This window comes from Myotis daubentonii, chromosome 1 (genome assembly GCF_963259705.1).
Source record: "Myotis daubentonii chromosome 1, mMyoDau2.1, whole genome shotgun sequence".
In the NCBI taxonomy this organism is placed as follows: domain Eukaryota; kingdom Metazoa; phylum Chordata; class Mammalia; order Chiroptera; family Vespertilionidae; genus Myotis; species Myotis daubentonii.
The window spans coordinates 10,333,336-10,357,134 of NC_081840.1; the positions used below are offsets into that span (position 1 = coordinate 10,333,336).

At 46.1% G+C, this 23,799-nt stretch overlaps 1 protein-coding gene across 3 annotated transcripts in view; it reads left to right on the forward strand.

Annotated features, from left to right (window-relative positions):
- The window catches only part of EFCAB11 (EF-hand calcium binding domain 11), a 137,877-nt gene that overhangs the window by 10,692 nt on the left and 103,386 nt on the right, over positions 1–23,799 (forward strand). For all 3 annotated transcript variants that reach the window (XM_059688330.1, XM_059688320.1, XM_059688339.1), the window contains exons 4-5: positions 1,271–1,372; positions 3,812–3,902. In XM_059688330.1, the coding sequence (XP_059544313.1) occupies positions 1,271–1,372; positions 3,812–3,902 (193 nt within the window). The remainder of the gene's footprint in view (positions 1–1,270; positions 1,373–3,811; positions 3,903–23,799) is intronic.

A 23,799-nucleotide genomic window follows, 5' to 3' on the forward strand; every position in this document is an offset into this window, starting at 1 on the left:
CTCCTTCACCAGAGCCCCTCTGTAGGAAGGTTCCTGTGACCCTCTGACAACCTCCCTTTCCCCCTCATTGCATGTGCCATGGCTTATAAGTATGTGCACGTTTGCAACCGAACCTGTGCGGTCTCTGTGCTCCCCACTAGCCCAGGCGCTCCCTTGGGACTGGAATCCTGGGTGTTCCCTTTTCCCCTCTCTTTCCAGAGCTTGACACAATGCCTGGCACACGGCGAATCCTAGAGATTTGCGGAAGAATCGTTTCAACACATAAAGATAGATGGGCGTTTTCAGTTCCTAAATCTCTAACTCCAAACAAGAAAAACGTGGAAAATTAAGAAAACGGTTTTCTGCATTTCCCCCACCACTGGAACTATTTTAGGAAGGGTATGCAGCTCTGTGTGACCTCACCGAAAGGAAAAGGGTGCAGGTTTTTAGAAATCAGCACATGGTTTTTGTGTGATTTGGGGCTATTTTTAAGGCAGTGATATTTTATTTAGAAATGGAAATCCTGAGGTATAAAAATGAACGGCTCTTTTTCGATATTCAGGGCTCAGGACACCAAGATGTTTTAACTTCTTGGCTCCGCTCTTTAAACCTATTACAAAGATCACATTAGAATTCATTTTAATAGACTTTGTGAGCACAGTACCCAATCTCATATGATCCTGCTGGGCTCTTCTATTATGAGAGTCACGGGAAGCAGAGCCAGAGGCTGCAGAGCCGTCCCCAGGAGGACCCAAGGCTGGGGACCGTGCCAGCTCCATTGTTTATGGAATATTCTCTCCACTTTTATCTGTGGGGTGCAATTGGTATTGACTTTTGAGAAACTACTTCCTTGCCCCGATCTCGCAGTTGGAAAAAAAACCTGCGGTAATGACATCTGGCTAGGAAAAAAGGCATCAAAGCCGCAGAGGGAAAGAAAAATTATGAGACCTTGTTTGATATATAGTTTGGGCCCGTCTGTTAGATCTGTTCAAGGGACGTGTGTTACATTTTTGCGAGGTCGCCGTTCCTTTATCCCCAGGAAATGCCCAGGGAAGTAAAACTGTCTATTGTTTTTGCTATTGACTGCTGGTGTTGGGCCTCCTAAGCATTTAGCGAAGTGTCTTTTTGACTTTATAGATCTTCAGGATAAATACTGTTCACCAAAGTCAAGATAAAATTTGTGATAATGTATTACCTTTTACTTATGTTTGTTTTTGTTTTTTTTTATTAAAGAGTAAGGCAGTCATTTTTGAAAAAAAAAATTCCCCCCCCCCCCCCCCCCAATTTTTAGGTCTAACACTCGAGGAGTTTTTAAACATTATAAGGAAGAAGAAGGAAGCTCAGCTGTATCGGAATGAAATAAGACACATCTTCACAGCTTTTGACAGGCACTGTAAGTCTCTTCAAAGTGTTTTGAAATTAAAAATTGCTATTAAAGAACTGTGAATGGGCACATATACTCAGTACATGAAATTAATATACTTGGAAGTTTATTTTTTTACTGTCCTCATTAGCTGTTACCCTAGATGTTGGTGTGGATTTTTTTTTCTCCTCCGTGATTTTAATTTCTTGACATTTACCATGGATAAAATAAAGTTAACAGTTATATAATTGTACTTAGCGGTTAGAATCCGGGCAACAAAAGGGCTGGCCATGCGGGATTATAGGTCACGAGCCACCTACACATGGTATCTCCTTCGGCTCCTGCTGTGACCCACATTTTACTGGAGGAATTGCTTTCCCACACCAGGTGTGGCCGAGAAGTGACTTCAGATCTCCCACACCCCACACATCTCACACAGGGTGAAAATACTCATAAAGTCCAGATTCTGTATCTTGGCTACTGTTATGGCTTCCCCCTCAGTATGATTATATTATAACTAGGGGCCCGGTGCACGAAATTCGTGCACTGTGTGTGTGTGTGTGTGTGTGTGTGTGTGTGTGGTGTCCCTCAGCCCAGCCTGCCCCCTCTCACATACTGGGAGCCCTCAGGCGTTGACCCCCATCACCTTCCAATCGCAGGATTAGCCCCTTGCCCAGCCTGACGCCTGGGCCAGAGGCGTCAGGCCTGGGCAGGGGACCCTCATTTCCCCCCCATCACTGGTTCTGCCCCCAGCCCAGGCCTGATGCCTCTGGCCCAGGCGTCAGGCCTGGGCAGGGGACCCCCAGACCCCTCTGATTGCTGGCTCTGCCCCTTGCCCAGGCCTGACGCCTCCGCCAGAGGTATCAGGCTTGGACAGGGGACCCCCATCTCCCCCCAATCACTGGCTCTGGCCCCCGCCCAGGCCTGATGCCTCGGCCAGAGGAGTTGACCCTCATCACCCTCCAATCACCAATCACCGGATCGGCTCCTTGACCAGGCCTGAGGCCTCTGGCAGAGGTGTCAGGCCTGGGCAGGGGACCCCCAGCTCCCCGCGGTTGCAGGCTCCGCCCCTGCCTAGGCCTAACGCCTCTGGCTGAGGCGTCCGGCTCGGGCAGCGGGGACCCGCAGCTGCAGCGGCCCCACGATCGTGGGCTCCGCTTTAGGCCCAGGCAAGGGACCCCTAGCTCCCGGGACTGCCAGCTTCGACCGTGCCCAGCTCCCATCGCTGGCTCCACCCCTACTTCCTGCTATCACTGGCCAGGGCGGAAAAGGCACCTGATTCTCCGATCATGGCTGGGGGGCAGGGCAAAGGCGGCCCCAGGGCCGCCTTTGCCCTGCCCCCCAGCTTTTAGCTCCCCCCTGGGTTTCTGATCACTGTCAGTGGCAGGGGGCTTCTTCCTGCTTTCCCTTTCGCCTCCCTGCATTGTGCCTACATGTGCAAATTAACCGCCATCTTGTTGGCAGTTAACTGCCAATCTTAGTTAGCAGTTAACTGCCAATCTTAGTTGGCAGTTAATTTGCATATAGCCCTGATTAGCCAATGAAAAGGGTATTGCCGTACGCCAATTACCATTTTTCTCTTTTATTAGTGTAAACTAGAGGCCCAGTGCCCAAAATTCATGTGTGTGTGTGTGTGTGTGTGTGTGTGTGTGTGTGTGTGTGTGGGCGGGGGCGGGGGGGGGGCGTCCCTCAACCCGGCCTGCACCCTCTCCAATCTGGGATCCCTCGGGGATGGCTGACTGTTGGTTTAGGCCCAATCGGACATCCCTCTCACAATTGGGGACCGCTGGTTCCTAACCGCTCGCGCCTGCCAGCCTGATCGTCCCCTAACTGCTCCCCTGTCGGCCTGATTGATGTCTAAATGCTCCTTGCTGGTCTTATCGCCCCCAACTGCCCTCCCCTGCCAGCCCAATCTCTCCCAACTGCCCTTCCCTGCTGGCCTGCTGGCCCCCAACTGCCCTCCCCTGCCAGCCTGGTCACCCCTAATTGCCCTCTCCTGCAGGCCTGGTCGCCCCCAACTGCCCTCCCCTGTTGGCCATCTTGTGATGACACCGTGTGAGGGCGTTGGCGTGACGCCACCTGGGCTTTTATTATATAGGATTCTAACATCAAGCAAGAAAACAAATGAATTTTGAAGAATAAATTTTTTTGTCAATTTAAAAAGACTTGAACCTGAACTTATTGCAGTGTATGTCTCTACAGTCCTCTCCCTGGGACTCAGAGAGTCTGAGGATGATAGGGCTGGAAGTGGCCTTCCAGATCACCCCGGACTGCACTGAGGGAGAGTACGACTGGATTCGTAAATCCTTCCAATGAGACAATCTCAGATTACCGAACATGTAAAACCGGCCATACATTACTGTTCTTTTCCTAATGACATATGAAAGCATCTTGCAAGTTTTATGGCTGAAATAACAGTTCATAGGGTTAATCGAGGTAAGTGAATGTTTACATTTTGTTTTCAAATAGATTGCGGATATTTAACTTTGGAAGATTTCCAAAAAGCGTTCAAGCAGGTGGCTCCCAAGTTACCAGAAAGGATAGCGCTCGAGGTTTTCAGGTAAGACCCCCAAATCCTCACATGCAACCACCCCTGGATGTACCATTTCCTTTTTTAAGTTTTCAGTTTTATGGAGAACACCTTTTTATGCTGATTTCTTCACGAATGAACATTTTCATCTCACAGTATATGATCATGACCCCGGAGAGAAATTGTTTATAGTTAGCTCTTCATGCACCGATGCCCTCGATGGTGGGTGCTTGCCCTCCTGGCAGGTGCGTAAGGACGTTTGGTAGGGTTGGGAAAGGGACAGGAAGAGCGAGGAACTGGTTTGTGTGTTTATGTGTCGACCAGAAACAACGAAGCTTTAGTGTCTAACACGGATGCTGGTGTTCTCCCATGGTCAGTATTTCATCAGACACAGGCTACGCATATTCTCCAGAGAGAAGAGTTAATATTGCTTAAAGGAGCCCCCCTTAACTCCTGCTCGTCGCAGTGCATGCATTCGTGATCAAGCAGATTTGAAGAGTATATTATGTTATCTCTATGAACTAATTTGGACACCGCGGGCAAGTGGCTTGAAAGCAGTTTCTGTTAGGAAGCTGCCGATTGAAGGTAACATGCTGACATGAGAAAATAGCAGAGCTGCCTCTTCTGTGACTGCCAGCATGAGCTCATCATCACCTGTGGCCAGGTGTATTAGTCAGGGCTCGGAACAGCAGCAGGAGCCAGAGAACCAGCATAGCACAGCTCAGGAAAGATGGCAGTGTACTGCTCTCACAAACACAGGCAGTCAGGGCCGATTCGATGGCAACATAGCCATGAAGGACCCAGGTGCCTCCTTTCTTGTTCTGGCCGCCTCCACACCTGGCTTCGCCCTCCTGCTTCCAGGATTGCTTAAATTTCAGCCATCAAACTTGAACTCCAACCAGGTAGGAAGAAAGGGAAGAGAAGATAGGCCCCTCCTTCTAAGTCTATTTTCCCCATGACCAAAGCTCAGTTCCAAGGCCATGTGCAAAATGTCATCTTTGCTCTGGGCGGTCATGTGCCCTCTGAGTTTCTGATACTGAAGGAGAGAATGGCTGTCGGGGGACATCTGGCAGGTGTACCCATTTGGGATAAAAATAATTTAATGAAATCTGACCAGCCGTCAGCCCTGCCCATTAGAAATGATGAAGTAGGTTATTTGAAATAAGGATTTGCACTCACGGTTATTGATAGTGACATATATGAAATTCTTTTGCTGTGTCATTCACAAGCAAGTTGTTGAGCAAACTATTGAAGGAGAGCAGCTAAAGGCACATGCAGACCGTGCCATAGAACAGTTTTGCTTAGTTGATTCTGGAACAGCGGGTTCTTTAAAATATAATAGAATCTTTGTACACACTTTGTGATGAGAAGAGTAATGAATGTCAATGTATTTCTGCCACACAAGCGTTGTTTTAACAAAAGAACAAAGAATTGTTACTTTATTTTCCTTTTACTAAAAGACAGGTGTCCACATTTGCTGACCTTTCTGTGTTAAGTGGTTTCAGGAGGAGCTACCTCATAGAAAATTTTTTAACAATACATTTAAATATAGCCTTTCAAGGTATAAGCAATGTTTTAACAGGGAGTGAGCGAGTACCTGCTTCTCCAAAGAAACCTGCGCTACCCAGACAGCATTTTTGGAAATGGGTATTTGGATACGTGATTTTTTTAAAAAAAGATGGCCCAGCTGGCATGGCTCAGTGGTTGATCATTGACCCATGAACCAAGAGGTCACCAGTTCAATTCCTGGGCATGTCTGGGTTGTAGTCTCAATCCCCAGTAGGGGGCGTGCAGGAGGCAGCCAATCAATGACTCTCATCATTGATGTTTCTCTCTATTCCTCTCCCTTCCTCTCTGAAATCAGTAAAAATATGTATTAAAAAAAGATGCATGTCACCTATTAAAACCCTTCACATCTGCATGTTTAATAAGTTGAAACTGGAATGTCCTAATCTGGTGGGGAAAAAATCTTACAAAGTTTTATTGGTTTTAGGACACAGTTTTAAAAAATATAAACATTTGATAGCTTTCATAAGCTTTCAAGAGTGACTAATATCGGGGAAGATGGACATTTACTTGCTGAATGTCAGTGAGCAGTAACAGCAAAATAATAATAATAAAAAAAACTTTAAACCTTTCCTTATCAGAGGTTGGACTTCAAAACCGAGGGCTCAGTGCCATGGTGCCCTTTTCCATCATATCTGCATATCTTCGTGACATGACTCTGACAGCCATTCAAACCAAGTATTAAAACAAATTGCTCAACCACAAAGGATTAAACTGAGATGTTCAGAAATAATAGCGGATATTAAATCATGTTCTTGATAAATATCATGAATCATTTTGGTGGCAATAGAAAGTTGTTTGCCATTAAATAAAATATTTGCATTTTTAATTCTTTAGAATTTCTATATTATGTTTTATAATGTGCACCTAAAAATAAATATATTGCCTGGCCGGCGTGGCTCAGTGGTTAAGCATCAACCTATGAACCAGGAGGTCCTGGTTCAATTCCTGGTCAGGGCACATGCCTGGGTTGCGGGCTTGATCCCCAGTGTGGGGCATGCAGGAGGCAGCTGATCAATGATTCTCATCATTGATGTTTCTCTCTCTCTCTCTCTCTCTCTCTCTCTCTCTCTCTCTCTCTCTCTCTCTCTCTCTCTTTCCCTCTCTGAAATCAATGAAACAAAAATAAATAAATGTATTCATCGGTCCATACATCTTATCTTTCCCAGGATTATCTGATCAACACAGTTTGGGGACCACTGCAATATACAACCTAGTAATTGAACGTGCCCTGTTTAAACTCTCCTTTGTATTTTTTTTTAAATATATATTTTATTGGTTTTTTACAGAGAGGAAGGGAGAGGGATAGAGAGTTAGAAACATCGTTGAGAAACATAGATTAGCTGCCTCCTGCACACCCCCTACTGGGGATATGCCCGCAACCAAGGTACATGCCTTTGACCGGAATCGAACCTGGGACCCTTGAGTCCGCAGGCTGACGCTCTATCCACTGAGCCAAACCGGTTAGGGCTGTATTATTTTTTTTTATAGCCCTACAATCCCTAAGCCAGAATAAATGATGCATAATAAGTATTAAAGGAAGTTGTGAAAACAAAAAAGGAAAAATATGTCCTGTACATTGCAGTAGCCCAAAGAAACAGATGCCTAACTTGCACACATACCTCTGTTTTGGTGGTGCAAACAGGTTTCAAGAATAAGGAAAAGAAAACCAGTGATGCCAAATCCTGTAATGTTTCTAAGGTTAGACACTTGCTCTTCTAGAAGCTCGAGTGGCATTTGACTTAATTGACGAGCACAAATGGGGTTCATTGCCCAGGTCCATGGTTACCCAGAAGCAAGCTGGTGCCTGAGGATCACTAAAGGAAGGCAGCCAGGGAGGGAGCCTTCTCCTTAAAGCAGAGTCGCCTGTGCCGTGACAACTGAAGGAGTTTTCATAATCTTCCATTCACGGGCTGCCAGATTCTCACCAGAGAAACTTCTGTAGATCAAGAGCCGTCTCTTTCAGAAGTACTTGCCCATGTTGCACTCACCTAAACCAACAAAGCACAACAGTAAAACCAACCAGACAACCAAAGCAAACAACTCAAAAGGACAGACTCGGGGCATAAGGCATCAAAGCAGCATTTCACTTCATAAGTTGATAGAAACACCGGTGCGCCATTTATTAAATCGGGGGGCGTTCCAGGGACCAAATGAGAGACTTTGATCAGGTTTGTGAGTTGCTGCCTGACTGCTTTGGTTATGTCTACCTTAGTAATTTTTATCATGAATGAAAGCAATGTCTTTTTAAATATATATGATCAGGGTCTGTGACAGTCACGTTCTGTTCTGCCATCATAACCTCTTTTGGTTTAATGTTACTTCTGTGGTTAAATGGATTCAGAGCTCACTTCCAGGCCTTGTGACATCGCTTCCGTGTAGCTGAAGTTGATCATAAGAACTACCTTCCCTGGTGCCTTTCACGTTCAAAAATGTTTATCTGGGCCGTTGTCCTTGAGTAAAGGTGTATAATGGATTGAGCATTAACACTTTCGCGTCATGTTCTGCTTCTTTAAGAACACTGGTTATATATGTTGGAAGTCCTTTTAAATTTTTTGTTAACTTCCGTTTCATCTGCTTGTTTTGCTCACGCCTCTTAGTATATTTTCCACAGCGTCTCTTCTCCCGTGTGCTACATCTAATATGGCGTTTCCCCACCAGTTACAGTGTATTTTTCTCTGACATTTCTTTCTTGAGCTACATCTGCGGATGTTTCATTTCTTGTTTGTTATTTTGCCGTATCTTGTTACTTTATATTTCCCCTAAGGTTTTCTGTATCTGCTTTCAACTCTTGTTTTATGGAGGTGCTTGCTTTATTGGGAGAAGCAGTGATTTTTGAGATTTTATTTTTAATGGGTGATTGCTTGGGAGCTACTGTTACAGCTTTTTACATTTAAATTAAGGATAGCAAGTTTTCTACCGAAGGAAGGGTTTTGAGGAACAAGTTACTTTCTTAAACCGAGAGATGATATCCTGTGTAGAAAACAAACACAAAAGTTGGTACGAGCTTGTTATTTCTAAGATATAAAATGTTTAATATTTGGATTTCAAAATTTGAGATTCCTTTCAGTGTTTAAAACATAATTTCCACGATAACCAGGATTTGTGTGTTTGTGTTCTAAAAGAACGGAGTGTGTTTGAGTAACTGAAACAACTTTTCTTCTACTCACCACCAACAGCAGAAGTTCAAGCAGTATGCGAGCTGACAATACTATTTATCAATAGAATTAATGTGAGATAATAGGCTGTTTCTAGCACAGAAAGGTTGAAACAAACAAAAATACCTTTCCTTTTTTAAAAATGTATTTTTATTGATTTCAGAGAGGAAGGGAGAGGAAAAGAGAGAGGGAGAGAAAGGAACATCAATGATTGGCTGCCTCCTGCACGCCCCCTACTGGGGATCGAGCCCACAACCTGGGCATGTGCCCTTGACCAGAATTGAACCCGGGACCTTTCAGTTTGCAGGTTGATGTTCTATCCACTGAGCCAAACCAGCCAGGGCCCTTTCCTTTTTAATATTAATAGAACTTGCTGAAAACTTTATAGTGCTATCTTTTTTAAAAAAGATTCAAAATCTTTAAAGACGAATGGGTTAAGTTAAATGTATTTAACTTGGCCAACATCTGGTCACCTTTCTAAACTCCTCCTTAATTCATCCCGAATTCCTGTGTTGTCCTTGGCCTGGTGCTTGTTCCTGTGGATGTGTGATGTGTATTTAAACTTTGTTCTGTTTCCCTTGCTGGCAGTGCCTTTGTCTACTTCCTCTCTGTCCAAGGCAGACCTGTCTTTTCAAGGTCCTGCTCAATAGAGCCCCTTTGTCCTTTACATTGAACATTCTTCTCTCCTTTCTCTAAATTTTTATTGTACTTACTAGAGGCCTGGTGCACGGATTTGTGCACCAGTAAGGTCCCTCAGCTGGCCTGCAGGATCAGGCCGAAAGCAGTTCTCCGACATCCCCCGAGGGGTCTCAGATTATGAGAGGGTGGCAGGCCAGGCTGAGGGATCTCATCGGTGCACAATCAGGGCTGGGGAAGGACTGTGGGAGGGCTCCAGGGCGTGTCCAGTCCATCTTGCCCAGTCCCCATCAGGGCCGATTGGGGCTGGCCGGCCAGGGAGGGACCATGGGAGGTTGGCCGGCTGGGGAGGGACCACTGGAGGGCTCCAGGGCATGTCTGGCCGGTCTCGCCCAGTCCCCATCAGCTGGACCCCAGCAGCAAGCTAACCTACTGGTCAGAGCATCTGCCACCTAGTGGTCAGTGCGCATCATAGCGACTGGTTGAAGGGTTGAACAGTTGGACACTTAGCATATTAGGCTTTTATTATATAGGACTAGAGGCCTGGTACACAAAAATTTGTGCACTTGGGGGGGAGGGGGGGTCCCTCAGCCCGGCCTGTGCCCTCTCGCAGTCTGGGACCCCTTGGGAGATAACGACCTGCTGGCTTAGGCCTGCTTCCGGGTGGCAGAGGGCAGGCCCAATCCCTAGGTGCAGCCCCTGGTCGGGCTCAGAGCAGGGCCGATTGGGGAGTTGGGGTGCTGCCCCGTCATGCACAGAGCAGGGCAGATTGGGAGGTTGTGATGCCACCCTCAGTCACGCTCAGGGTAGGGCCAATTAGGGGGTTGGGGCACCGTCCCCTGTCACACTCAAGGCAGGGTCGATGGGGAGGTTGCGGCGCCACCCCCTGTCACGCACAGAGCAGGGCCAATCAGGGGGTTGGGGCGCTGACCCCGTCACACACAGAGCAGGGCCCATCAGGGGGTTGGGGTGCCGCCACTCTCACACTCAGGGCAGGGCCGATGGGGAGGTTATGGCTCTACCCCATCACACACAGAGCAGGGCCCGTGGGGGGGGAGGGGGGTTGGGGAGCTCCCCCCTATCAGGCACAGAGCAGGGCTGCTCAGGGGGTTGGGGCCCCGCCCCCTGTCACGCTGATCCCGGTGCTGGAAGGCATATTACCCTTTTACTATATAGGGTAGAGGCCTGGTGCATGGGTGGGGCTGGCTGGTTTGCCCTGAAGGGTATCCTGGATCAGGGTGGGGGTCCCCACTGGGGTGCCTGGCCAGTCTGGGTGAGGGGCTGAGGGCTGTTTTCAGGCTGGGAGTGACTGAAGTTCCCAACCGCTCCTTTTTTTCTTTCTTTCTTTTTTTTTTATTCTGGGCCAGCTTTACCTTGAGGCTTGGCTCCAGCTCTTAGGCCTCCGCGGCTGAAAGTAGGTTTCTGGCCTTTGCTTACAATGTTGCGAATCTGCTGAAGTCCGGCGGTATTTGTTACAATGTTTCTTAAACTGCCCACTCAGAGGCCTGCAGACGCAGGCGGGGAACGTTGGTTTCCTCCAACGATCCTCCGTCACTGAGGCAAGCAAGCCTCATGTTAGTTTCAAGCTGCCTGGCTGCCGGCTGCCATCTTGGCTGGCAGTTAATTTGCATATCTCGCTGATTAGCCAATGAAAAGGGTAGCGGTCGTACGCCAATTACCATGTTTCTCTTTTATTAGTGTAGATGGTTGTGTATTTTTTTCAATCCCTTACTTGGTAAACAAAAATACTGTGTTGAGGATTATCTCCGTAAACTGCTACAAGTTCCTTGAGGTTATGAGCTTATCTACAGCGTTCACTGTTCCAGCGTATTGCTTTATGCATTGTAGTTACTTAATAAGTAAGTGGTGTTGGTCCATTGTCACTCTACATACCCAGTGACGGTAAAATTCTCACTTACAGTTTCCTCTATAATTAATTTACTTCTTATCAACGAAGAAAGAGAACATTAAAATGCAGTCAGGAGCCTTATAACCACATGTGGCTTTGCTTCCCATTTTTCTCTTTCTACATGGGATTTTTATGCATCCATCTCTGATGGCCCCGTTTGCTTTATTTGGGGAACATTTTCTGCTCTTGATTTAAGCCTCTGCTGTCATCAGGAAGCTGGCTTAATGTTCTCTCTTGACTTTGCCCACCAGCAGTGCCCTGTTATACATCTGGCTAGCGCTTTCCTCTGAGATGTTTCCTCCACGCCGGGGAGCCTTCTCCATCGCATGTAAGCACTGAGATTTGCACCTTCCCACCCCCTGTCAGTTGGCAAAGAGCTCTGGGAATCTTCTGCTTCCCAGCCATGAAATGAAACCTGGGTGTGCGGAGAGCCCATTCCCTGGCCCGATGGGCAAGGTTCTGAGTGCACAGGGGACGCGGAAATACTGAGGCACCAAAGTGCTCTCCAGGCTCGACAGGGGGAGTTTAAGTTATAGCTGATATTTCTGGGGTAAGAATTCCAGTCTTCATGCTACATGAGAAAGGCAGAAAACATAGAATGTACACTTCTCCTTTTGGGGATATTAAAATTGGTTGACAGTAAGAGCATCATGACTTGTAGACTAATGCGTTTTCAGTGTCAGTGTCAGTGGGGGTGGGGCTTAGGCAGTTTTATTTAGTTAGTTATTTTGATCCTCACCTGAAGATATTTTTTCCATTGGGTTTTTAGAGAGACTGGAAGGGAGGAGGAGGAGAAGGAGGAGGAGAGAGAGAGAGAAACATTGATGTGTCATCGATTGGTTACCGCCCGCATGCGCTGTGGGGCTGGATACAAGGCTGGGATTTAACCTGCAACCCAGGCACTTGCCCTTGACCAGGAATCCAAGCCGAAACCCTTAGGTTCACAGGCCGATACCCTAACCACTGAGCAACCCAGCCAGGGTGGTTTAGGCACTTTTAAAAGGGAGTAATGGATAGTCCCTTGGCAGAAAGTTCATATATGCTTTATATTGCAGCCATTATAAAAGGAAGGATTGTCATGAGCTTGGATAAGAGGAACCAACAGACTCTTCTGTTCTGCTGCATGGAAGGGAGTCTTCCTGAGCCCAGGGCCCTATAGGAAAGTGATTTCAGGTAGCATTTATTTTTGCAAATCATTTGCATCTCTTTTTGAGTGTCATTCCTCACTGCGTTCTTTAAGTTCCTAGGACTCCTTTCTGCCGGCAGCCGACGTGTTAAACGGCATTTTCTCGGACAATCTCTAACAAGAGAATTTCCCGGTTATTATTTTATGCATCAGAATGATTCTCTTGTCAATGTAGTCATGGGACCTCAACAAAATCGCAGTTATTATAGTGAGGGCCTACTTTGGTGAACACGATTTTTGATCTGTAAGTATCTACATGCTTCTGTATATAGAAAAGTATAAAGAAACAACTAGAAACCCTATCTCGTTCTTTGTAACCACATATTGCCGGCACCAGCTCTACCTGGTGCGTGAGTGTAATGGCCAAAGAAGGAGCCTTCTTGAGTTTTCAATTTTTATTTCATGAATTTGTGTATTTTCTTTGCAATCGTAATGCTTTAGTTTTCATTTCAACTGTTTTGTTTTAAAATTTTATTGTCAGAGATCCCCTTTTCTATTTACCCTCTCGCACGCTATAACTGAGGATGTGTGCAGCTTTTTGAGATGACCTCACGTACCATATTGAATAAAACTGCACTTTAAAAATCCAGCTACAGAAACAATCACAGTCTAATCATTTCAAGAAAATGTTTGTCTTTCAGAGGGTTCATAATCCATATTGCTCTTTGGACAAAAATGATATCCTTGTGTTTGAAGATAATCCTTTTACCAGCATAAACTTTAGAACTGGTGATGCAGGAATTAAGCTCAGAAACTGGACCAGAAAACGTAGAGAGAACAATAATGGCTTCATTACATAGATTTGCAAATAGAACGTGTCATTTTGATTTCTTCAGTTAAGCTAATGTTACCCAGGATATGTTATTTCATCTCTTTCATATTTGGGATGTCCAGGTATTGTATTCCTCTCTTATGTTCAATCCATTCAGATGTCCGTTCTACTCATCCTTCAAGGCCCAAATGTTAAGATATTTTCCTCGAAAGCTGGCCCTACCCACCACTTTCCAACCCTCTAAAAGGAAATCGACTCCAGCTTCGGCTTTAAACTCCCAATCTGTCATAAATAGCTTTCTTATTTATGCTTATACATAAACAAGATACATAGTTATTGGCGCACCCATATTATTCCCAGTACTAGAATGTGAGCCTAACGTAAGCAGGCACACGAGGGCATACATCATCACGCTCCCCCCAGCGCAATTTTGTACGTGTTGAGTAGTGACTCCATTTTATGTAAATGAGTGGCTTATGTAGTGAACATGCCTTTTGTTACGTATTTTTGTTTTACTCTCCAAATGCCACACTGATGCCATGTTAAGGTCACCAGGTGCAGCGAGCCCCAGGGCCTGGGTATCGAGAGACTCGAGTTCTAGTCCCAGCTCAGCCACTTCCCTGACTTCCCACCAGTCTCCGAGCCTCTCCGGCTTGCACTCTCCTCATCTCGGAAATGAGGGTGTCGTCTGTCTTACAGGGTCTGGCAGGCTCCTTCCAGCCCTGAAACTCACTGCTGGGGTGATCTATCCTGGCAGAGTGGCCTGGCAGTCTTCTTTATTTTCTCTGTTTCACAGAGTTTACTCAGAATCCACCCAGCATGAATACAGATGTGCTCTGTCGGCGTGGCAAAGCGCGCTCTCCAGAGGACACTGCTGGGTCTGACAGCCACCCAGCCCAGGGTGTAGTGTTTGAGATGTCACTGTAACAGGTGTTACGGCCGGTGTATCTCATCTCTCGTCTGCATATGTGGTTGAATACTCTGTTCTCGCTGTAATAGCACCCGGGCTGTTTTTCTCTTAATCCACCTGTCACACAAGAAACGGCTGCCATGGTGTCTTTCTTATGACCTAATGTTGCGGACCCTTTCAGTCACCCTTGAAGTTATTAATAGCGGCACATCATGAATGTATTCATGCCATTTTCCTTTGTACTAGAAGGAATCCATTTCTTAACATTTTTCTTTTTGTAGTTGATAGGTAACTTCCAGGTGAAAATTTTGATGAAATTGTGTGTTGTGTTTATAAAATAAGAAAAACGTGTACCTAATAGGAGAAATTTCCATTTTATATGAGGCATTTAAATTAACATTGTTTTCGATGTCAAGAAAAAAATAGGCTCAGAATGAAGAGTTACACTTCAAAGTTTTGGTTATTCTCTGAACATATAGCCTAAAATCAGAACCAAAGATTTCCAGGGCTGCATTTGTCTGTGACAGGCTGACCTGTGGCTTTGCTACCTCGTGTCTAGCCATCTTGTCTACCTGCCTCCTCTGCAGTCACTCTTCTCCCCTCGGCTACCTTGAATAGATACGTTCTTGTCATTCAAAGAGGCTCCAGAGACCAGCAGCAGCCCAGCAGGGAGCTTGTCAGCAATGCCTAATCTCAGACCTCACTCCAAACTACTGAATCAGATGTGTTTACTTTAATGCGATCCCTGGGCAGTCCATCTGCACATTAAAGTTTGAAAATCACTGGTTACACTTCTAGTTAAATTTTGGATAGTGAGAGTCACTTAGCATTACTGTTTTTTGTTTTCTAAAATGTTTATATTGATTTTAAAGAGAGAGAAAGGGTGGGGGGAAAGAGACAGAAACATCGATGAGAGAGAAACAGAAACATTGATGTGAGAGAAACATGAACATCCATCCTTTTTCTCCTGCACATCCCCATCTGGGGATCAAGCCCGTAACTAGGGCATGGGCCCTGACTGGGAATCGAACCAGTGACCTTGTGGTGCCTGGGACGACACTCAGCCACTGAGCCACAGTGGCCAGGCTTTAGCATTACTTTTTGATGGTACTCCTTAACTTCAATAGCTCTTCACTGCCTACCTGATAACGTCTAGATTCCTCAGCCTGACTTACAAGGACCCTGCACACAGACCTGGCACGCCTTTTTAGCAATTCTCCTAGCATTTCCAACATCAAAAATTCTACTCCCTCCTTCTGATATACTTGCTCTATACTGATCCTGTCTCATTTCTCTTGTAGCATTTTTGCTCATGCCAGGTTCACTTCCCTCTCTTCTCTTGCATCCACATACCTAAATGGTATCCCTGTCTTAAGCTTCGCCTTCCCTGGTCACTCCAGCCCACATCAGCTCTCTTCTTCCTTAGCCCTCCAGCAGCGCTGGCCACATTGATGCATCTAACATCAGCAGCCACGGTGACACTGGCAGCTGACATTTACTGAGTATTTAGTACAGTGATGGTGAACCTATGACACACGAACTCATTTTTTTTTGGTTGATTTTTCTTTGTTAAATGGCATTTAAATATATAAAATAAATACCAAAAATATAAGCCTTTGTTTTACTATGGTTGCAAATATCAAAAGATTTCTATATGTGACACAGCACCAGAGTTAAGTTAGGGTTTTTCAAAATGCTGACACGCCGAGCTCAAAAGGTTCGCCATCACTGATTTAGTATGTACCAGACACTGCGCTGAACGAATCCTTTTCGTGGGTTAGGGTCTGTCCCCATTTTACAGATGAGGAATAAGCCCAGAGAGGTCAAAGGACTAGTCCAAGGTCACCCGCTGGTGAGTAGTGGAATCAAGTTTCATACTCAGGCAGGCTTGTGCTCTTAATTCCCTTCTAACTTCTTTGTGTGTGTGTGTGTATTTTGTTTGTTTGTTATTGTTAATCCTCACCCAAGGATATATTTCCCATCAATTTTTTAATTTATTATTATTATTTGTTGTTAGAGCGTGTGGGAGGGAGGCAAGAGAGAGAGAAACATCAATGTGAGAGAGACACATCAATCGGTTGCCTCCTGCATGCACCCTTACTGGTGCCAGGAATTGAACCTGCAACCCAGGTAGATGCCCTGACTGGGAATTGAACCTGTGACCCTTCATTGGGTGGGCCCCGTCTCACTTCTTTTAATAGTATAGACGTCTGGAGAGTGCCTTTTTATCCCCTTTTTATCCTGATGCAACATTTTTATCATAGGAAACTGTAGCAGGCATCCCAGTTGGGGTTGCTTTGATGGGAAGCCATGTGTTACACGTGTTGCTTTTGGAAGTCGATCACAGTTGCAAAGTATTTTGCCAAATACACTGGAAAAACAAAACATATTTAAAATCAATAAGTAGGCTTTTATCATTTTCACTGGGGTGGGGGTGCTAACCTGAATCCACAGTTGTCTCCTTATAAGGCAGGGTTATGCTTTGATTCAGCTGGAACACCCTTTGCATCAGCTGCCGAGTTCAGCGTGGTGTTTTATCATTCCCGGCTGCTCGCAGTACCTGCCTGTCTCCCCTCCTTGGTTGCAACCTGCTGCTGGAGAAAATCAGGGCGAAATAGTAATTAAATGCACTGCAGACTGCGTGTGGCGCCTACTGGTTCCTGCTCTTTCCCTCGCCCCTGCCTGTCACCAGGAGAGGCACCAAGACTAATGCCCTTTACCGTTTCCCACTCTCTCCTGCCCATCACTCACCTCTACGCCTCTCCCACTCCTGGGACTTAGAATTTCACAAGCCCAGAACCGGATGCTGGTGGCTGATCCTGGCTGCTGGTTCCTGTTGGACCCGTGGTTCTCCTCCCTGCTGTATCCTCCCCACCCCCACCTCTGTTCTCCTTCACTCTCGGCTCCTTGCCTTCACGATGAGCCAGGCCTCAGGCTGTGCCTGTGACCAAAGGCCCCACCTTGGTTCTGATCAGCCTGCAGTCCGACCTTGGCTTTTTTTTTTTAATATAGTGTTATTGATTTCAGAGAGGAAGGGAGAGGGAGAGAGAGATAGAAACATCATTGATGAGAGAGAATCTTTGATGGGCTGCCTCCTGCAGGCCCCACACTGGGGATTGAGCCCGCAACAACCACTGAGCCATGCCGGCTGGGTGGGGCCTGAGCTTTGAACTGGGCTCCGGTAGTTGGATGTGCTCTGTGCCAATCGGAGACCTGAAGCGAGCTTACCACATGCCTTTCTGCGGTGCATCTACCTCCTCCCCAAACACATATACCACAACCCACTTCCCTCTCCCCCTCTCTGCAAGTGTGACGTCTGAGATCTGTGAGCTCTGTAAACCTTTTTAGAGCTTGTTGCCGACCTTGACCCAGAATGGGACCAACCTCTCAGTCCAGGCAAACCGTTGTGCCTACTTGACCCAAGAGTTTGGACTACCTGAGCCCATCTTCTGTGCACAGTCCCCCAGCCCCGATCCTGTGTGACACTTCCGAATGCTTTCTGTGCTGAGGCCTGGTACACCTGTCCCTCGGGTCATGTGATAACCTGTTGCCGTCCGGGAGAACTTTCCCTCACCTGTCCTTGGTTCCCTATTTCCGGGATGGCAAACAGTTGGCATGTGTGCCATCACGGTCTCCTCCTGGGCCTGTGGCCTGCACTCTTCTGATGAGCCTCAGGATCCTTCTCGGGTCACTGCCGGGAACCGGTCCATCCTTGCTGCTTGACACAGTCGCTGCAGGGAAGAAACATCTGCACAGCATATGTTTCAAGGGACCTGGCGTATATGGCATACTGTTCTTAATATGTTTGCTCACCTTCTTGGCACTATGTGTTTTAACCAAGGTTTCCTCTCTGAGGAACGGTTGTTTCCCCAGGTAGGGATTTTCCCCTGAAGTTAGGGAGGGAATAAAACCCCTCAACTAAGTGCCAGGCGGGTAATTAATCACTTTAACTACGAACAATCATGCTTAAGCTACATAATCTTTACTCCCTGGAATGGAGATAAGAAACGCCCTAACCTTTGTAATAGAGATTGATAGGATTGAATCAACTGGTATAAATACAGATGTAACAAGACAGCGAGAGACAGAACTTAGAAGACAGAACCAAGAGAGACAGAACGTAGGCACAGAACCTACAAAGAACGTTCTCTGGAGACAGAAGAACTTCGCTGGAGAGAACATGGCAAAAGATCCTGGACTGAACCTGACTACAGAAATTGGCAAGAGAACCTGACTAGAACCTGGTGACTGAACAGAACCTTGGCTGAAGAACCCGGCTACAGAACCTGGAGAACCTGGCTGGAGAACCTAGCAAGACAACATGGACACAGAACCTGGCTGGAGATCCTAACCAGAACTTCGCTGGAGATCCTGAACAGAACTTGGCTGGAGATCCTGGCTAGAGATCCTGGCTAGGCTGCTGGTCAACTGAACTCTGTCTCCGTGTCAGTCCTCCTTCGCCGACTCCGTCCACACCTTTGGGGACCCCTGGACCTGCTGGGGTTGGACCCCAGCATCTGGCGCCCGAACAGGGACCCCTAGGTAAGCGCCCTGCACTCGGGACGGATAGGACTCCACCATAGGAAGAGGGTGGATAGTCTTCGCCGACTCCGTCCACACCTTTGGGAACCCCTGGACCTGCTGGGGTTGGACCCCAGCAGGTCACACCCTAGGTCACAAGTCACTTCACTAGCTTTGTCACACACGATGGATCGGCTTGCTCCCTGTGACGGTGGTACCAAACCTTTCCCACTGCTGTGCATTGCATGTGACCTTGCCTTCGGCTTCGCTGACAGGGTCACGGCCTCTGCCTGGGTCTCCTTTACTGGCTCTTTTGATTTAAGAATACCACTGCCTAGCCCTGGCCTGTGTGACTCGTTTGGGCGTCATTCCAGGAACCGGAAGGTTGCCGGTTCGATTCCCGGTCAGGGAACATGCCTGGGTTGCAGGTTCGATCTCTGGTAAGGAATGTGCAGGAGGTAGCCAATCAGTGTTTCACTCTCACGTTGATGTTTCTCTCTCTCTCTCTCTCTCTCTCCCTCTCTCTCTTTCTGTCTCTCTCTCCCCCTTTCCCTCTCCCTCTCTTTTTTCCCCCTCTCTCTTCCTCTCTCTCTAAAAATCAATAAAAAATTCTTTTGAATAAAGAATACCACTGCCTAATAACAACAGTACAGTGGATGGAATTTACAATTAAAATGTCTAAGTACACTTGACATTAAGGGTCATTCAGGAATCAAGTTAAAGAATGTATTTAGGAAGAAAAATACAAGTTAAAAAAATGCTTGTCTTAAGCCAAGTCGTCATCTTGTTAGGGTTCCTGGTAACCCATTTGTGATTTCAAGCAGAAATCTTCTCTGACTTGGATATGGCAGATCAAGGCTCTCTGCTAAGGCGGGGAGGGGGCAGTAGGAGAGTCTCGCACTTGTTCCCTTTTTGCAGAATTCAGCTGTTTGTGGAGAAAGTATTCAGTGACTGCAGGAATGAATGGGTGAACGAATAAACAAACAAACGAGCAAAGGAACAGAATGAGGTTGAGCAAAGTTTGCATGTTCAGAGTATGTATTAAATTGGGTAGAGCAGCTGCTGGCCCTTAATTTTATCTGGGCCTCTTACAGATTGTCTTCATCCCTGGGTTTGCAATTGCAGATTTAGACTCGGAGGCTTTTAAAACACATGAACCTGACCACGCATTTGTATAGAGATTTAAACTGCTATCATCATAAAGTTACTACAGTAGTTTTATACTCTACTAGAGGCCCGATGCATAAAATTCATGCAAGAGTAGACCTTCCCCCAGCTGCTGGCACCGGGTTCCCTCTGGCACCCGGGACCTGGGCTTCCCTCGCAGCCCTGGCTTCATCCGGAAGGTCGTCCAGAAGGACGTCTGGTCTAATTAGCATATTACACTTTTATTATTATAGCTGAGAAAACTTGCTAACAGAACCCTGCCATCAGGGTCAAATTCAGTTAATTGGATGGAACCTTTTTCTTCTTCTCTTGTATATTGTTTAGTAAAGAAGTTTCTGCAAATTTTTACAGTGTAGAATCACTCTGCCGCTTACAAATTTGTCCTGACAACAAGTGGCTGGATGTACTTTTCATAGACATCTTGTATCCACAAATGGGTTGTTTGGGGGGTGGGGGGGGGGGGTGGAATTGGACTTCTTCAGGAATACTTATTCTCACAGATGGATTTATTGTAGGGAGATCAGGTTTGAGCCCCCAGGGCTCAGTTGTGCTGTATACTGCTCTCCGTTGCCAAATAAGGTTAAATTAAACAGGGAGGAAGGATAAATGGCAACATATAGCCACACCTCAAATGGCAGAATCCATCTTTGAGTCAGGAATTTTGGTGGAAAAGGCTCAAAATTCTTGAAATGTGAAATTGCCTCTTCATTTTGATTTCCAATTAAATTAATGTCTTATATAGACACTGTAGGCTAGCGTAGTATTCCGTACCATTTACCTTGCTCTCTTTCTCTCTTAGTTTCTAATTTTCTTTATAGTTCTTAGTCCTTGCTTTTGGAGTGTGAGCTTATGGTCGAATAAATCAAATTAGCTTTAGTGAGTAGATTTCGTTGTCTCTAATGACTTACTAACCGAAATATACCTTCTTATGTGAAAAAGCCAAAGTGGATTATTTATTTGATTGACGAGGAAAGTCATTTCTAATTTTATTTAGAGACGGAAATAAATTACTTTGCTGTAAATTAATTGTGAAATAAATGTAGGATCCTCTCTTAATGAACAAAGCAGATGGGAGAGCCAAGTAAGTGTGTAGTAGATCCAGTCCACCAGTTGGTGGTGCTAAAAAACTCTGATAAGAAATTAATTGGAAGGAGAGGTGGCTCACCTGGAGCGTTTCCTAATAAATGTTATTAGTTTTTTGAAAAATTAGTACTGAAAATATATGTCCAAATTATTGCATCTTCTAAGCTTAGGAACCACCCCAGATCTCTTTGATGAACAGCAGAAGACATTTCTAAACGGTAAAGATGTCATTGGCTCTCGTACTATTCATATTTTGGAAATTGCATGTTGTGTAGCATCTGGCTCCATCCGGGAAACGGCCTTTAGCCTGCGGCCTGGGGAACGGAGGTGCGGGCAGTAACGTATTCCTGGTCCTATTTAGGTGCCGGGTTTAGATGGAAGAAATGTCGATTCGTGCTAGTACTACTCTTATTTCACTACGAATGTGCTTTTTAGGGGCTGGGTTTGTTTGTTCAGCCCTTTTTAGCCCATTGTTTTTAGCGCCTGAGAGGTCCGCTAGGGCAACAGTCTGTTGGTTGAATGTGTCCGGAGAGGCACTCAGAGCCTCGAGTCAGGGAGAGCGGGTTTTGAATTTCCCAACCTATTTCGTAACCGTCTCTCAGTCACTTATATAAATTCTTTACAGCTCAGTTTCCCCGTGTGTAAAAGGGGGGCAGTAACAGCTTTCCCCAGAGTTGGGGTCGGCGTTAGATGAGGGTCAGGAGTGGTCTTTGGATCTTGTTTACCCTTCATCCCCGGTTTGAAGCAGAGACTGTGGCTCAGATATATATACACACACACACATATACCTATATATTTAAATCCTCACTTGAGGGTAAGTTTTATTGATTTTAGCGGGTGGGGGGGGAGGGAGAGAAAGAGAGAGAAGCATCATGTAGGAGAGAAGCATTGATTGGTTGCTTCCTGTACGCGCCCTGACCAGGGATTGAATCCTCGACTCTTCGGTGCATGGGTCGATGCTCCAACCAATGAGCCACACCAGCCAGGGCAGTGGCTCATTATTTTGGGGCCCACACCATACCCCCAGGTGTGGTCCAGGCCTTAGGACAAGGCCTCGTGCTTCACTAGTGAAAAGATCTTTCTAGGCTGTACAGTTCCACACAGATTTTTTAAGGACTCAGACTCACAAAAGAGAAACCTAGTTATGTCTGCCTGTCTCTCCTGGAGATAGGTATGTGTTGGCCTGAATCTGATTAAACATTGGAAATTGAGGAAGGGAATGCGTGATTGCTGAAGGGCGGAGCGAAGGTATTACTCAGCGTTTGTCCACCCATTTACTTGTTCCACACACTTTTATTGAGCATCACTGTTCCAAAGAGGACGCCGGGGGCGCCTCAGCTCACCTCTGAGAGCTGCGGACTTAAAGAAGCAGGTGCTTCGCCCTAACCCGTTTGGTTCAGTGGATAGAGCATCAGCCTGAGGACTGACGGGTCCCAGGTTCATTTCCGGGTTGAGGTCTCGACCGCCAGTAGGGGGCATGCAGGAGGCAGCCTACCAATGATTCTCTATCTCTCCCTCTCCCTCTCTCTCTGAACTTAATAAAAATATATTAAAAAGAAAAAGCAGGTGCTTCCTGCTGGGCAACCCTGATCTATGTAACAGGAGGATTATTTAAATTTGTGTATTTTTATAACATTATAAAAATCAGTGTAGGATTCTCTGTACAATAATTTATTTATTTATTTATTTTTTAATATATATTTTTTATTGGTCTCAGAGAGAAAGGGAGAGGGAGAGACAGACAGACACACCAATGATGAGAAGTGTGTCTAATTGGGGGTTGAGCCTGCAACCTGGGCGTGTGCTCTGACCGGGAATTGAACTGTGACCTCCTGGTTCATAGGTGGACACTCAACCACTGAGCCATGCCGGCCGGGCAAATAACTTATTTTAGAACGTTTAAAAACTCTGATTGTACTCTGGCCCCTGTGGCTCGGTTGGTTGAGGGTCATCCCATGCACCGAAAGGTCACCAGTTCGATTTCTGGTCAGAGCACATGCCCAGGTTGCAGGTTCAATCAGGATGTGTTCGGGAAGGCAACCCGATTGATGGTGTGTTTTTTCTCTCCCTCTCCCTCTCCCTTCTTCTCTAAAATCAATAAAAACATATTTTAAAAACAAACAAAACTGATTGTTTTTATTACATTTTCCACAGCATATTCTGTGTTTGGAAGGTTGAAACAAGTCCAAAGAAGGCTTCAATAAATAGTAAAATCATAAAACTCTATTAACTAGGTGCCTTAGCCAGTATAGCGTTTAACTGTTATATTTATATTTTAAAAGTATTTGTATTGATTTCAAAGAGGATAGGAGAGGGAGAGAGAGCTAGAAACATCAATGTTGAGAGAGAATCATTGATGGGCTGCCTCCTGCACGCCCTTACTGGGGATCGAGCCCGCAACCCGGGCATGTGCCCTAACTGGGAATCGAACTGTAACCTCTTGGTTCATAGGTCGAGGCTCAACCACTGAGCCACGCCAGCTAGACAGGAACATATTTTTTTGAGGAACAGCACAGCTAACATCTTTGGTTAGATCGGATTGATAGATTCAGACCTTTGGGAGTTAGAGTTTCCAGAATCATGGAATCCGGTGGTGGCGGCCACCTGAGCAATCACGCATGCCCGTCTGTCCTGTTGTGTAGCTCAGAAGACGGAGACTAGGCAAACTTAACGACCTACCCACAGCGGCATTGACCTGGGTCAAAACTCAGGTCCCCCGACCCCCAACTCTGTGCCAATGCATTATTGTCCCATCCTAACTGCCACCCGATGAGCCATTGTCAGTGTAGATAAAAACAAGTGGATGCTTGTTCAGCCTCCATAAACTCTACTATTAAACACGGAGTATCATTTCTGCCCAGCTGTCAGAATGCAAACTTCGACTGTATCCAAGGCAGTTAATTAAGGTGCTCCAACCGCCACACATTTCAGAGCGGAGAGAGCTAAAGGGAGGGCAGTGCTCAGCCTGAGCGGACAAGCCCGCGTCTGAGCCCTACAGGGCAGGCAGGGCTTTCATTCA